The 13,255-nt window shown below is 65.3% G+C and overlaps 1 protein-coding gene across 3 annotated transcripts in view; it reads right to left on the reverse strand.

Moving 5' to 3' along the window:
• Positions 1–8,569, reverse strand: part of VAV2 (vav guanine nucleotide exchange factor 2) — a 102,347-nt gene extending 93,778 nt beyond the window's left edge. For 2 of the 3 annotated variants that reach the window (XM_059658439.1, XM_059658438.1), the window contains exon 1: positions 7,855–8,567. In XM_059658439.1, coding sequence (XP_059514422.1) covers positions 7,855–8,058 — 204 coding nt within the window. In that variant the 5' untranslated portion in view covers positions 8,059–8,567. Of the gene's footprint in view, positions 1–7,854 lie in introns of all 3 variants that reach the window. The other variant, XR_009447760.1, reaches the window with a different exon arrangement.
• Positions 8,570–13,255: the final 4,686 nt, after the last annotated feature.

The raw sequence follows: 13,255 nt of genomic DNA on the forward strand, positions 1-13,255 counted from the left end.
TCCTGGCCGGCAGGTGACCGAGGCTCCCCAAGCAGACAGGTGGACAGAGCTCTGCGGGCAAGGCCCCCGGGGCCTCAGCCGCTGCAGGAGCGTGGACACAGCCCCAGACAGCCCAGAGGAGCTGATGGCGGCGCCTTACGGGGACGCAGGCGGGCACAGAGATGGCAGTCTCTGGCCGAGGGCACAGCACAGACGGCAGACCCCGCCTGGCCACCTGACCCCGAGTCAACTCGGATTTGTCACACACACCAAGTCCCGAAATGAGATGCCATCCTGCTGCCGAGAAGCAAGCCGCACAGCCCCCAGAGGCCAAGCAGACCGTGAACACACACGCGCACACGCGCACATGCGCACACGTGCACACATGCACACACACACGAACACACGCGTGTACACACGCACACACCCGCGGTGGACGGTGAGGGCTATGGCCTGGGATTACTGACTCCCACACAAGGCGCCTGTCCTCCGCAGCCCAGCCCTCAGCTCCTGCTGACGACACCATCGGGACGCGCCCGGCCCCACGCACGGCCCTTCATGGGATGTCTGCAGGCTCCCTCTCCAGCCTGCGGGCCGGCGGGCTGCGTGGGAGCAGCGGGGTGGGAGCAGCAGGGCGGGGAAGGTTTCAGCAGCAGCGCGTCATTAGCTCATGTCGGGAAACAGATTCTCCCAAAGACACAGCAGAAAACACACGTCTCACCGAACGCCGAGGCTGCCTCGGCGCTGGCTCCCGGGGACAGTGCAGCCCCTTGGGAAGGGCCAGAAGCCCGGCTGGTGCGGCTCAGTGGTTGAGCATCGACCTAGGAACCAGGAGGTCAGGGTTCGATTCCTGATCAGGGCACAGGCCCGGGTTGCGGGCTCGATCCCAGTGTGGGGCGTGCAGGAGGCAGCCGATCCATGATTCGCTCTCATCATGGATGTTTCTATCTCTCTCCCTCTCCCTTCCTCTCTGAAATCTTTCATAAAAACCTATTTTTCTAAACTTTTTTAAAAAGAAGCGCCAGAGATGGGCCTTGTCACCAGAGTGCAGGGACCCCCGGAGTGACACGCAAACCCCGCACCTCCCTTCCTGACGCCCTGGGGGCACGCGGCTGTGTCATTCGCTCCTGCAAGGGGCACGCAGACACCGCCACCCTCCTCCCAGCCCCCCGAGGCAGCAAGAGCGGAAATGATGCCCACTTTGCAGGTGGGGCAACCGAGGTGCAGGCGCGGGGCCAGCGGCCCGAGGGGCCACGGTCCTGGGACGGGTGCTGGCTCCGCACAGGAGGGACGGGGCCTTTCTCCCGACCAGTCACTCGGCGGAGACGCTGCCGGGCCTGGCTCCGGCGCCGGGTCCAGAGCCTGGAGCGGAGCCTCTCCTGGCCCACCACCCCTCCAGCCCCGTCCTGGAAACAGGAAGTCGGAGGCATCCGCGGCCCTGCCACGCCTCCAGATGGGGGCTGGGCTCCAGGCGGCAGGAGCAAGGCCGACAGGTGCTGGCACAGGGACCTGCACCCCGTGATCCTGCCGGCGGGAGCAGCAGCTCGGACCCGGAAGGGCCCTGTCTCTCGCCCACGTGACTGTCAAGGGTTCCCCGCCCGTCCCAGCAGCAGGCAGGTCGGGCCGGGGGAGGGAGTCAGGTGCCCCTGACCCTGGGGCCGGGGGCAGTTCAAGAGTCAGAGGAGGGTCTCAGGATGGGGGTGTCATGAGCGTGAGGGACCAGGACCATGCGCCAGCCCCTCCCCAGCGAGGGACATGGGTCCGGAGCTCTGGCGTGGGGAAGGCGGGGCAAGTCCAGGCCCCGAGGAGGGACGGAGGGACAGGGGACGGGTGGCAGCTGTCCCCGGGCCCCCGCCTGCCCGGCCCCTCTCACTGACACCGCGCGTGCACGCTGCCTCTGAAACCAAACCAAACGAGCCAGCAGAAGCTGCCGCTGGCTCGGCGGACACGGAGTAGGCGTGTGAAAAATAATCATGCTAGTCCTTGTGTACACAACAGCAAACCCCACAAAGCAGACATGCTGTGTCTTAGCAGCGCGGACACCCCCAAAACCTGCGGCCGGCAGGTGGGGAGCCTGGTTTGGTGCCGCCACCCCGGCCTGGTTGGCAGTCCACACCCCCGACAGCCCGCCTCCCGCTGCGCCCTGTGTTTGCTGTTCTTTCTCTTTTGGATTCAGAAACCAAAACAGTCATAGCAGCTCCAGGCTGCTGGCCAGAGGCCCTGAGACAGGAGGTTCAGGGACCCCGGGCAGGGGGCTCGTCCAGGTCTCTCCCTCCCGCCATGTTTCAGGGCGCGGGGTAGGGGCGGGGCACTCACGGGGAGAAGCCGCAGCCCCAGGCTTCGAAGAGCCAAAATGCCCAAAGTGAGGGTGTCCAGGGAGAGGAGAGCACCCCACGGTGGGGTTGGGGGGGTGCTCTGTCCACCGAGCACCTATCAGAGCCAGACACTGGGCTGAGAGCTGTGGGCCCCCCGTACCTCTGTCCTCGGTCAGACACCCCCTTTTATAGACGAGCTAACAGGCCCGGGGGTGGGGGTGGGGGTTTGTACAGCCAGGTGAGGCAGGGCTTGAACCAGGTCTGAGAGGGTCCAGGGCTGCACCCCCCTCCACCCCAGGGATGAGCTGGCAGCCACCCCACTGAGCGACAGCACCCAAGGTCACGTGCAGGTGCGACAGCGAGTCCCAGGTGGGGTCCCAGGGCGCGAGGGGGGGGCCACTGTGCGCCGGGAACCAGGGCAGAGGATGTGGGCAGGGCTCGGTCAGGCCCGGCCCCTGGCTTAGCACAGCTCATAGGCCAAGACAGGTTTGCATCTTTTTAAAAGGATTGGGGCGGGAAGATCAAAAGAATGGTGTTTCATGACACATAAAAATTATATGAAATTCAGGTTTCATTTTCCGAAGCACATTGTACCGGCCACAGCCCGTCCACGGCCGCTTCCCGCCGTGAGGCCAGAGTTGAGTAGCTGCAACAGAGCCCGCCTGGCCCCCAAGGCCTGGGACACGGATTCGGGCCGGGCCGCTCCGGGAGGGGTGGCAGTGGCAGCGGGGTGCGGGACGAGCTGGCCCCAGGGGCAGACAGCAGGGAGGGCCACGGTGGGGCCTCAGCCCCAGGGCTGGGGGCTGGGCACCAGCCCCACCAGCACTGGCTTGTCCCGGGTGACCCTCCCGCAGACCCGGGCAGCCACGGCCTCAGCCGCAGCCCGAACATAGGAGGACGGGCCAGCCGGAGGAAGGGGTCTCCTCCAGGGAGGGGACATGCTCGGCCACCTGGGCCCTGTGGCAAGAAAGGGCTCAAATGAGGCCTGGGGTGGGGGCTCCCCGTGGCTCCTCCCCTTGTCCGGCCCCCATCCAGGCTCTGCCCTCACCCCGGGCCCGGGCCCAGCTGAGCCCCCAGTCCCGGCACGGAGACGCCCATTTCCCGGGCCCTGACCCCGGTCCCTCACCACGGCCTCTCCACCCAGAACGGACCATCGCTCTCGGGTTCAGCCGGACCTCGCCATTGCTGCGCACAGACCGCACAAGCAGTTCCCCCCACGCCAGGGCCGGCCGCCCTGCGGGACCCGGGCAGCTGAGTCCAGCCCCACGCCGGGGGCCTGCTCCACACAGCGCTGCAGGCCGCTCCAGGCCGCCGGTTGATGGGTCGATGCTAGAGCCAGACCCTGGCCCATCAGCCTCTGCTCTCCCACCCCCGCCCGGCCGGCCGGCTCCCGGGGACTCCGGCGGCTGCTGGGCTCTCGGCGCCGGTGGAAACGCTAATGCCCGGGAAATCCCGTTTCTTTTCATTATCGCCCCCCGAAGGAGCTTTTCCGGGCGTCCTTCCTCAACACCTCGCCGCGTGAAACTTTAATGCCGCAGATGCACAGTCTGTCTGAACTCTGTGTGCATCTGCGCTTTACGGTAAAAAGAGCAATTCTCTTCACCCCCAAAGAGCTGATTTCCACCCCCCTATGGGGAGCACGTGGGCATAATAAAATGTATTTTTAAAATCTGTGTTGCCCGGCTGGTGTGGCTCAATGGTTGCACGTCGACCTATGAACCAGGAGGTCAGGGTTTGATTCCCGGTCGGGACACAGGCCCGGTCTGCAGGCTCCATCCCCAGCTGGGGGCGTGCAGGAGGCAGCCGACCATGGTTCTCTCTCGTCACTGATGTTTCTCTCTCTCCCCCTCTCCCTTCCTCTCTGAGTTCAATGAAGACCTATATATTGTTTCCATCTGCCTACAGAAGAGAAGGCTCCCTGTTGCCCTGGAATCAATCAGCCCTCCTGTCTCCGCTCCCCGCCGCCCGGCGTCACAAACCCCGGCCTCGGGACCAAGGAGCCTCCTGCCCGCACTCGGGGACTCGCTGGCCACCTGAAGGCCACTCTTTCGGTCAACAGGCATCTGGCCAGCACCCGCCGCGGGTCCCTGCTGGCCCGGAAGCTCCTGGGCCCGGCCCACCCAGCCTCTCGCCAGGCAGCACAGGGCCTGACACTTACCCCTTCAAGAGAAGGATCAAGGAGCGAAGGGACCGAGGGACGCCAGGCCCTGCGGGACCCAGAGATGAAGACTCAGCCGGGAGGGAGGGAACAGACGACCACCCACGGGTGCTGGCGCCCCTCACTCGAAATCTATCCAGCAAGAGTATGGCTCCCAAGTGGTCAGGAAATTGAACCACAGTGGGGAAGGGCAGGGTTAGGGATAACAGCAGGATGGAAGCGAGGGAAATCAAAGGGGGCTTCCCGGAGGAGGGGGCCTCCAGACTAGCCCCTCCAGGAAGAACAGGCTCAGAGGAGGGCCAGCCTTCCAGCAAGGGCCACAGCACATGATGGACAGAAAAGGCACGAGGGCGGGGCAGGCTGGAGCATCCAGGACACGGGGATGGGACGCACTGTGCTGGAGGTGTGAGCGGGAGAAACACCCGGTGGCCCCTGTCTGTGCCGCGTCCCCACAGCCCGGCTGCCCAATCTGTTCTTGGGGAGGACACCCGCCAGGGTGGTGTGGGCACGAGGCGGGGTGGGTGGTGCCCTGCAGGCTCAGACGGCGGACCGAACGCCAGGGCTCTCTGCTGGCATCAGCAACCTCAGGACCACACACCCGAAGCCGCTCCGGCCGCTTGCGCTCCCTTCCTACGATCAGCAGATTGTGGCCAGACCTAATTAGTTTAATTAAAGCCAAGGTGGCTGCCAGGCATTTGGAATAAAAAACAATAAAGCAGACCCTGCCAACCCCAGGAGGGCACGACAAAGAGGCAGCATGGGCCTCTGTGAAAACCTCCGCGGCCTGCCCTGTACACAGCAGGTGCTCAGTAAGTGCACGTTGCTATTAAGCTCCTTTAGGGCCAATAATCCAGCTGAGATCAACTGGGGGGGGGGGGCGGTCACTCCAAAAGCTACCTTCTGAAAGATGATGTTACCACGGGAAGCCGCTTGGCCTTCTGAACAGAAGGGACACCACGGAGCCCTTCGAGCAGGACTGCAGACTGGTGCCGGCGCACAGCAGCCAGGCCCCCACGGGAAACAGGCACGCGATCCCCACCCACCCATCCCCTGGAAACAGACGCACGCCTTGAACAACCCAAGAAACAGGCCGGGAACGTCCGTCAGAAAGCCAGCAGGCCGGCCGAGGGCAGCCTGGAAACCGTCATTTGCTTAAACGGTCCTGGACGGGAGACCTAAGTTCAAGTTCGTTTTGCCGCTGACCACCTGTGTGGCCTGGGGCAAGTCACTGGACCTCTCAGAGCTGTAGCTGCCTGTCTGTGAGACAGGGAGGGCATACCCTCGGGATCCGTCAGAAAGGGCAGCTGAGGCTTTTCTCGTGGCCCCACCACGGTGGCCCAGAGGACAGCTTCTCCCCAGATGACCGAGAGCAGCCGCACAGAGGGGCGGCCGAGCGCCTCTCCCAGTCCCTGCACAGCACCCGTGGTAAAGACGAGGTCTCTTTCGTTGTGAAGACCCAGGCGGAGCCACCTCTAACCCCCGGCCCAACACGCAGGTTCCCGGAGCACCTGCAGCCGCCCCTGCGCCTGCAACAGCCGCGAGGATCGGTGTGACCAGCCCCGCGCTCTGAGGGCCGGTCGGGGAGGCCAGCCCTCATCGTCCTACGAGGGACCGTAGTCACAGTGTCCCGGTGACCGTCCTGAAATTGTGCCGCTGACTCAGCACTGCACGGAGGACGTCTGTCCTCCCTCCCTGAACCCTCACAACATGGCTGTGAGGTGGCTACTAGTATGGCCCCATTATACAGATGGGGAAACTGAGGCCCCAAAGCCGGTCACCTACCTGGGAGGTGACAGTGTCAGGTTTCAAGCAGAGCATGTGGACACGAAGACACACAGACACCCACCTGGTTCTCCTACCACCCAGCCCCCTTCACACCCCTTCACCCGGGCCGGGGCAGGGGGGTGCCCACCGACGGCTCCAGAGACCCGGGAGGCCTCTGCACCTCCAGCACCCTCTCCCCATCCCGCCTGAACCCCAGCTGGGGAGGGGCAGCTCCAGGACCCAGTGCCCACCAGACCCAGGCCCTGCTATGTGGACCCACCCACCCACCCCATGCTGTGCCCTGTGCTCTGGTCACCCGGCCACTTAGGTGGAAACCCGCCAGGAGCAACAAGCCTGGGCAGCCCTGCCATTAGCCAGGGGCAGGCACCCCCACTCAGGGCCCTGCTCCGCCTCAGCAGCCCTCCTTCTCCTGTTTGGGGGGGGGGGGGGCGATCTGAGACCGCACTCTGTGCAGGGCCCAGGCCCTGGCCTCGGGCTGCAGGCACTGATGGTGCTAAGGCCGGTGCTGGCTCGGGGGAGCCCTGAGGACCAGGCTGCAGGGCGGGCACCACAGGGGTCCCTCTGGGCGGCCCACTCCGTGGTCCTGGGTGGAGATGACGGACTGAGAGGGGGCAGGACCCCCCAGGGTTCCCTCAGAGGCCGGCGCTCACCCTGCTCCGGGGAGGGACCGTAGACACATTCGCAGCCAAAGGGCAGAGGCCAAAGCCCAGCCTGGAAAAGCAGTGACTCACCCAGCCCCTTCCCGCTGTCACTTGTGAATGGCCCTTGTCCACTGGGTTCACCCTGGTGAGGAAGGGGCGACAGGGCAGGGAGGCCAGGCCCAGACTGGGGGCCCCTCAAAGCTGGGGTGGGGGCTCCAGGACCCCGGAAAGGCGGGGGAGAGCCTCCATTCCGCTGAAGTCTGAGCCAAGTTCCCTTCAAAGGGCCAAGAAAGGCAGCTCCTGCCGGCGGAGCAGACATTTTCCTACCAAACAGCCACCACGCGGGCCTCGGCCACCACAAAGCCACCCCGAGGGCGCGCAGCGATGGCTCCAACGGGAGCAGCGCGGGGGCTCCCTGCAGCCAAGTGGCGTGGGGGCCGGAGGCCGGCTCGGCCCACGGTGCTCCGGGAGGAGGCGGAGGCCGAGAGGGGGCGGCGCCCGGACCCGCCCGCTCCCTCCGCCCCGCGGGCTCCTCGCCCCGCGGCCCCCAGGCCGCACCCCAGCCCCGCCGCGCGGGCCCGTCCTCCACCGCGTCCAGCCCGGTGCGGCGCCGGATCCCTCCGACGCCGGTCGAGGCCCCAGGCGCAGCGAGGTCCCCGGGGCCGGACGGGACCTTGGCCGGCCTCCGCCTCCGCCTCCGGGAGCGCGGGCGGCAGTGGAGGGCGCCCCGCCGGGTTGGAGTCTCTCCGCGCCCCCGGCAGTGCCCGCGGGGCGGAGGCGCGCCCTCAGCTGGAGGGACTTCGGCCAACTTTGCGCCTCCCGGAGTCGCCCCTCGGAGGAGCCGGCCCCGAGTCCCGGGGTGCGCCCCGCTCCCCAGCCCCCGAGCCCGGCCCCCGTCCGGGGACTACCCGCGGCGGCGACCTCCGAGTGCGCGCCCGCGCGCCCGGGGCCCCGGCCCTCCCGCCCCGACCCTCACCTGGGACATCTGCGGTCGGAAGTTGATGTCCTTGAGGTCGATGGAGCCGGGGGACAGGTTGTGCAGCAGCTGGCACAGCAGCACCCCGTCCCGCAGCGCCTGCGCCAGGTCGAAAGCCACGGCCGAGGGCCACACCACGCGGTGGTTGGGCGGCAGGACCTTGCAGTCGATGAGCCAGCGGCCGCACTGCCGCCACTGCTCCATGGCGCCCCGGCCGCTCAGCGCCGCGCGCGGGCCCAAGTGCGGCGGCCGCGGGGCATCCCGCCCGGCCGCGCCGGGCTCGGCGGCCGGGGCGGGGCTTCGAGCGGCCGCCCCGGTCCCCGCGGCGCTCCCTCCGCTTCCTCCTCGGGCTCCGCGCGGGCCGCGGCTCCCGCCCACGTGCGGCCGCGGGGTGGGCTCCAGGCGGCGCGCCGGGTCCCCCGTTCACACACACGAGTCCCCGCGGGCCCCGGGCCGGGCTGCCCGCCGTCCGCCGCCGCAGCGCTCCGCAATCGGCCCCGCCGCGCGCCGCATTCTGCGCTCGGGGCGCCCCCCGGCCGCCGCCGCGCCTGCCCCGCCCGAGACAAAGGCCCGGCGGGTCGCTCGCTCCGCGGGTCCCGGGCCTGGGCCGCCCTCGCCGCCGCCGCTTTGTTCCCGCCGCCTGCGGGCTCCGCGCTCCGCAACCCGCGCTCCGACTCCGAGGCGCAGCGGCTCTGGGCGCGGGGGGCGCGGGGGCGCGGGGGGCGCGGCCACGGCCGGGCGGGGCGGGGGCGGGGCGCGGGCCTGGCCCCTCCCCCGACCGAGCGCCGCCCCCGCCCCCTCCACTTCCTGCCCCGCGGCCGCCCGCAAAAAGTTGCGGAGGGCGGGAGCGCGGGGCCGGCCGGCCGCCCGCCAGCGGCACCTGGACTTTGGGGAGCTCTGCGCCCGGGGCCAGCGGGCTCGCCGGTGGACCGGTGGCCGGTCGCTTCTCTGCTTTCGCCTCGTTCCGCCCCTGGAAACCTGCGGGGGCCCCGGCCGCGCTGGGCTGCTCCGCGCGGCCCTTCGGGAAGGACAGACGCTGACGGGACCCCCTCGGCCCATCAGGAGGCCCCCGCGGGATGACTTGAGGCCGGCGGTGCGCGGACGCACCCACAGCTCCGTTCCCATCCGCCCAGCGTGGGGACCGGCAGGAAGCCCCCCCTTCCGACCCCGCACAAAGGCTGGGATTCCCCTGCCTGATGACCCAGAGGCCAGCTCTGGCCACTCGCAGCTGCCCCGAGGGCAAGCCTGGGGTCCGGGCTGGAATACCTGAGATAAGTAATTGGCCTGGGGCCCCGCCCTCCCCTGCCACTGCGGGGTCCCCTGACCCTGCCCTGAACTCTTCCTTGGGCCACGTTGGGAAGGGGCGTGGGGGGCGCAGCTGGCCTCCTGCGGCTGTGGGAGGGGGGCTTGGGGACATAAAGAGCCCATCTGGCCATGAAGTGGGTTCTGACTCAGCTGTCAGGAGCCCTGGGTCCTCACCACTGATGGATGGGCCACCCCGGACAAGTCTGAGCCCCTCGCTGAGAGGCAGGTGTGGGGTGAACAATGTCCAGGGGCCCCCTGCCTTGGACACTTGTGGTTGGCGCTGCGCCTGTGTCCGCTGGGGCAGTCCTGGGCATCGCCAGGGCAGAGTGACACCCCCTCTTCATTTCCGACCAGCGAGGTCCCCTGGGCCCTCTGCTCTAAGACCTGCCCCTTCCCAGACTGAGGAGGAAGCTTGGGGGCCGGAGGAGAGAGGTGGGGGGAGCTGGCCTCTGAGGGCACACAGGGCCCCAGGAGGAGGAGGAGGAGGAGGAGGAGGAGGAGGAGGAGGAGGAGGAGAGTGGGGCCAGGGGCCGTGAGCTCCCGCTCCTGTCCAGAAGTCCCGACTGGGAGGAAACGGGAGTGGCACCATGGTGGCCGCGCTCAGGAAGGAATCTGCCTCTGGGTGGAAGACGCCAGCCTTGACGGAGACAAAAGCAGACCATGTCACCGCAGCTCCGAAACATTGCAAATCGGGGCACAGAGCCTGAACCCCAGCCCCTCCAGCCTCCGCCCCGAGAGCCAGCTCGACCATCCTCCCCTGGCAATGCCTGCTCCTCCCCTGCAGAAGGGAGAGCACCCACCCGGCGGGAAACCCTGGGGAGAATGAATAGCACCGATTACCCAGAGGCTTTGCACGGTGCTTGTGGCAGAACACGGCTCCCCAGCCCCTCCCTCGGGTGCCCGCTCCATGGTGCCCAGACATGCCTGTGTCTCTCTCCCACAGGTAGTCCCCCCCAACAAGAAAGGGGCCTCTGTCCTCACTGCCCTTGGCCTTCCTGCCTGGGCAGAGGACCAACCTAAATGATGAGCCCCGGCCGGGACACAGGCTTTGGCGCCCACAATGCGCACGGCCCTCTGCTGCCCCCTGGTGGCTCTGAAAGGCACTGTCGCCCCCTGGCTGCCCCTACTGAGTGCCACTGCCCAGCTCCACCTGGAATCGTCAAGTCGGGAGACCCAGCCCGCCCACGGTGTGGTCCTGAGCCAATCACAACACTTCCCGGAGTCCCAGTTTTGGGTTGGTTGTTTTTTTTAAATATATTTTTATTTTTATACTATATTGTTATTGATTACAGAGAGAAGGGAGAGGGAGAGGCAGAAATGCCAATGATGAGAGAGAATCATGGATCGGCTGCCTCCTGCAGGCCCCCTACTGGGGATCGAGCCCACAGCCCGTCATGTGCCCTGACTGGGAATTAAACGGTGACCTCCTGGTTCATAGGTCGATGCTCAGCCACTGGGCCACACCGGCCGGGTGGCTGACCCAAGGGCTCTGGCTGTGATGCCCGCAGCGTAGGCTCTTTGAGGTCAGAATGCAGAACCCAGAGAACTCCGCAGCCCACCCCACCCAGAGCTGTCGGTACGGCCCTTGGCCTAGGCGGGAGGTAGCCCATCCTGGGGCCCTTCCCGGAGCAAAAGGTGGACACAGCCAAGGGGAGGTGCCTGCTGGCCCTGCTGCCCGGCCGGACCCAGCGCCAGTGGCCTGAATCCTGGGACATGCCCATCACCCTGCAATATACCCACACCCCTAGCTGTCACCCCCAACACCCTGCCCACCGGGCTCCTGTCTGTCTCCGTGGAGCTGCCTGTTCTGGACGTTTCTATAAATGGATCAAATGCCATGTGGCCTTGTGTCTGGCTCTTCTCACTCATGTTGTCCAGTATCCACAAGGACTTTATTCCTGTTGTGGCTCATGGTGAGTGGGATCCACCCTAGGGACACATTTTATTCAATCCAGTGTATCTGAAATGGTGTCGTCTCAACCTGCTGTCAGCCTGGAAACCTACTGACGAGATAGTTTATGTTCCACTTTTCAGGTTAAAGTCTCCAAAACCCACTGTGTATTTTACACTCACGGCACATGTCACCAGACACATTGGATGTGTACTCAGGTGTCACAAAATGTATCGAAGAAGTAGACCCAAATATATGTACAAGTTTGACCAACCTTGAACTGAGTATCACATTTTAAGTTAATTAAAAATAACTGCAATTAAAAATTCCGTAGCCTCACGTGGCTCAGTGGCTGCTGCCACACTGGGGGCGAGGGGCTGTCCCCCAGCCGTCTCTGTGTTGTTTTTTATTTATTTTTTTAAAATATATTTTATTGATTTTTTACAGAGAGGAAGGGAGAGAGATAGAGAGTTAGAAACATCGATGAGAGAGAAACATCAATCAGCTGCCTCCTGCACATCTCCTACTGGTGATATGCCCGCAACCCAGGTACATGCCCCCGACCGGAATCGAACCTGGGACCTCTCAGTCCACAGGCCGACGCTCTATCCACTGAGCCAAACCGGTTTCGGCTCTGTGTTGTTTTTTATTACTGACTAGCAGCTCTGCGCACGAATCTGTGCACTCATAGCTCACTGCCCCGCCCTCCTGTAGCTCTCTGAGGCTTGTAGATCCGTCATGACGTTATGGCGTCCTGGGTAATTTGCATATTCCTCTATTATTATATTAGATTTCTAGAGAGAGAGGAAGGGAGAGGGAGAGAGAGATAGAAATGTGATGAAAGAGAAACATCATTGACCAGCTGCCTCTTACACGCCACCCAACTGGGGATTGAGCCTGAAACCCAGACATGAGCCCTGACCGGTAATGGAACCATGACCTCTTGGTTCATGGGTCGACACTCAACCACTGAGCCACACCGGCTGGGCCGTCTTCTGTGTTCTGGCCTGTGAAGTGGGTCAGGGTCCCATGGGCTCATCGAGGAAAGCAAGGACCGTACCATAGAGAGTTTTCTCCCCTGTCGTCTCAGAGTCGGGCGCGTCACACCTGTCCCCAGGAGACGAGGGAACAGACGCTCTGGTGTGAGTCTGCGCGCTGAGGAGGGCGGTGTCACACTCCCCCACCGCGTGGCCACGGCCTTCGGGTCTCTTCCCCACGTGACCCCTGCAGCCCCCCTGCCCCCGAGAGAGTGACCTTTCTAACCCACAGAGCTGATCATGCTCCGTGTCCCCACAAAACCTGCGCATCCCTGTACAGGGCAGCGCTGTTCACATGAGCCAGAAGGTGGCCACAACCCGTGTCCATCGACAGCGAACGGACAGAGCGTGGTCCATCCAGAGCCTGAGGATGCAGCTCTGACACGCGACGCCATGCACTTCCAATCATCGCGCTGAGCGCCAGGAGCCAGGCGCGGAGGACGGATCTCACGCGACTCCGTTTCCATGAAGTGTCCGGCATCAGGACATGGACGGGCAGGAAGCACGGTGGCGCGGGGGCTGGGGGAGGGGCGTGGGGAGAGGGCTCTGTGTGGGAAGATGAGAGTCCTGGAGAGGATGGTGGTGGTGGCTGCACAGCCGTGTGAATGCACCTCTGCCACGGAGCCGTGTCCTCCAAAACGCCGATGATGGCCCTGGCCAGTGAGGCTCCGCGGATAGAGTGTCCGCCCGCAGAACGAAGGGTCCCGGGTTTGATTCCACTCAAGGGCACGAATCTCAGTTGCAGGCTCGATCTCCCCCCCCCCCCCCCCCCCGCCACAGTTGGAGCATGTGAAGGAGGCAACCAACTGCTGTTCCCTCTCACATCGATATTTCTCTCTCCCTCTTCCTCTCTCTCTAAAATATCAATGGAAATATCCTCGGGTGAGGATGGACAAAAGGTTAAAAATGGTGAAGACGGTCAGTGTGGTGGTATGAGCATCAACCCAGACACACTGTGCTTCCAGCTCCCCACCCCCACTCCAACACGTGTGCCGGCCGGCCCGGGAGGCGGCCCCTGGCATGCTCTCGGGACTGCTGGCCTCGGCAGGGGCCCAGTGCCGCGGTAACTGGGGTGCTGAGAGGCCTTGGCGCGGGGAGGGGGGGCGGGGGGAGCTGCCCCGGTGGGACAGGAGGGGATGCCTGCGGGAGGTGGGCCTGGGCCGCAGGG

Source organism: Myotis daubentonii, chromosome 11, assembly GCF_963259705.1.
Source record: "Myotis daubentonii chromosome 11, mMyoDau2.1, whole genome shotgun sequence".
In the NCBI taxonomy this organism is placed as follows: Eukaryota; Metazoa; Chordata; class Mammalia; order Chiroptera; family Vespertilionidae; genus Myotis; species Myotis daubentonii.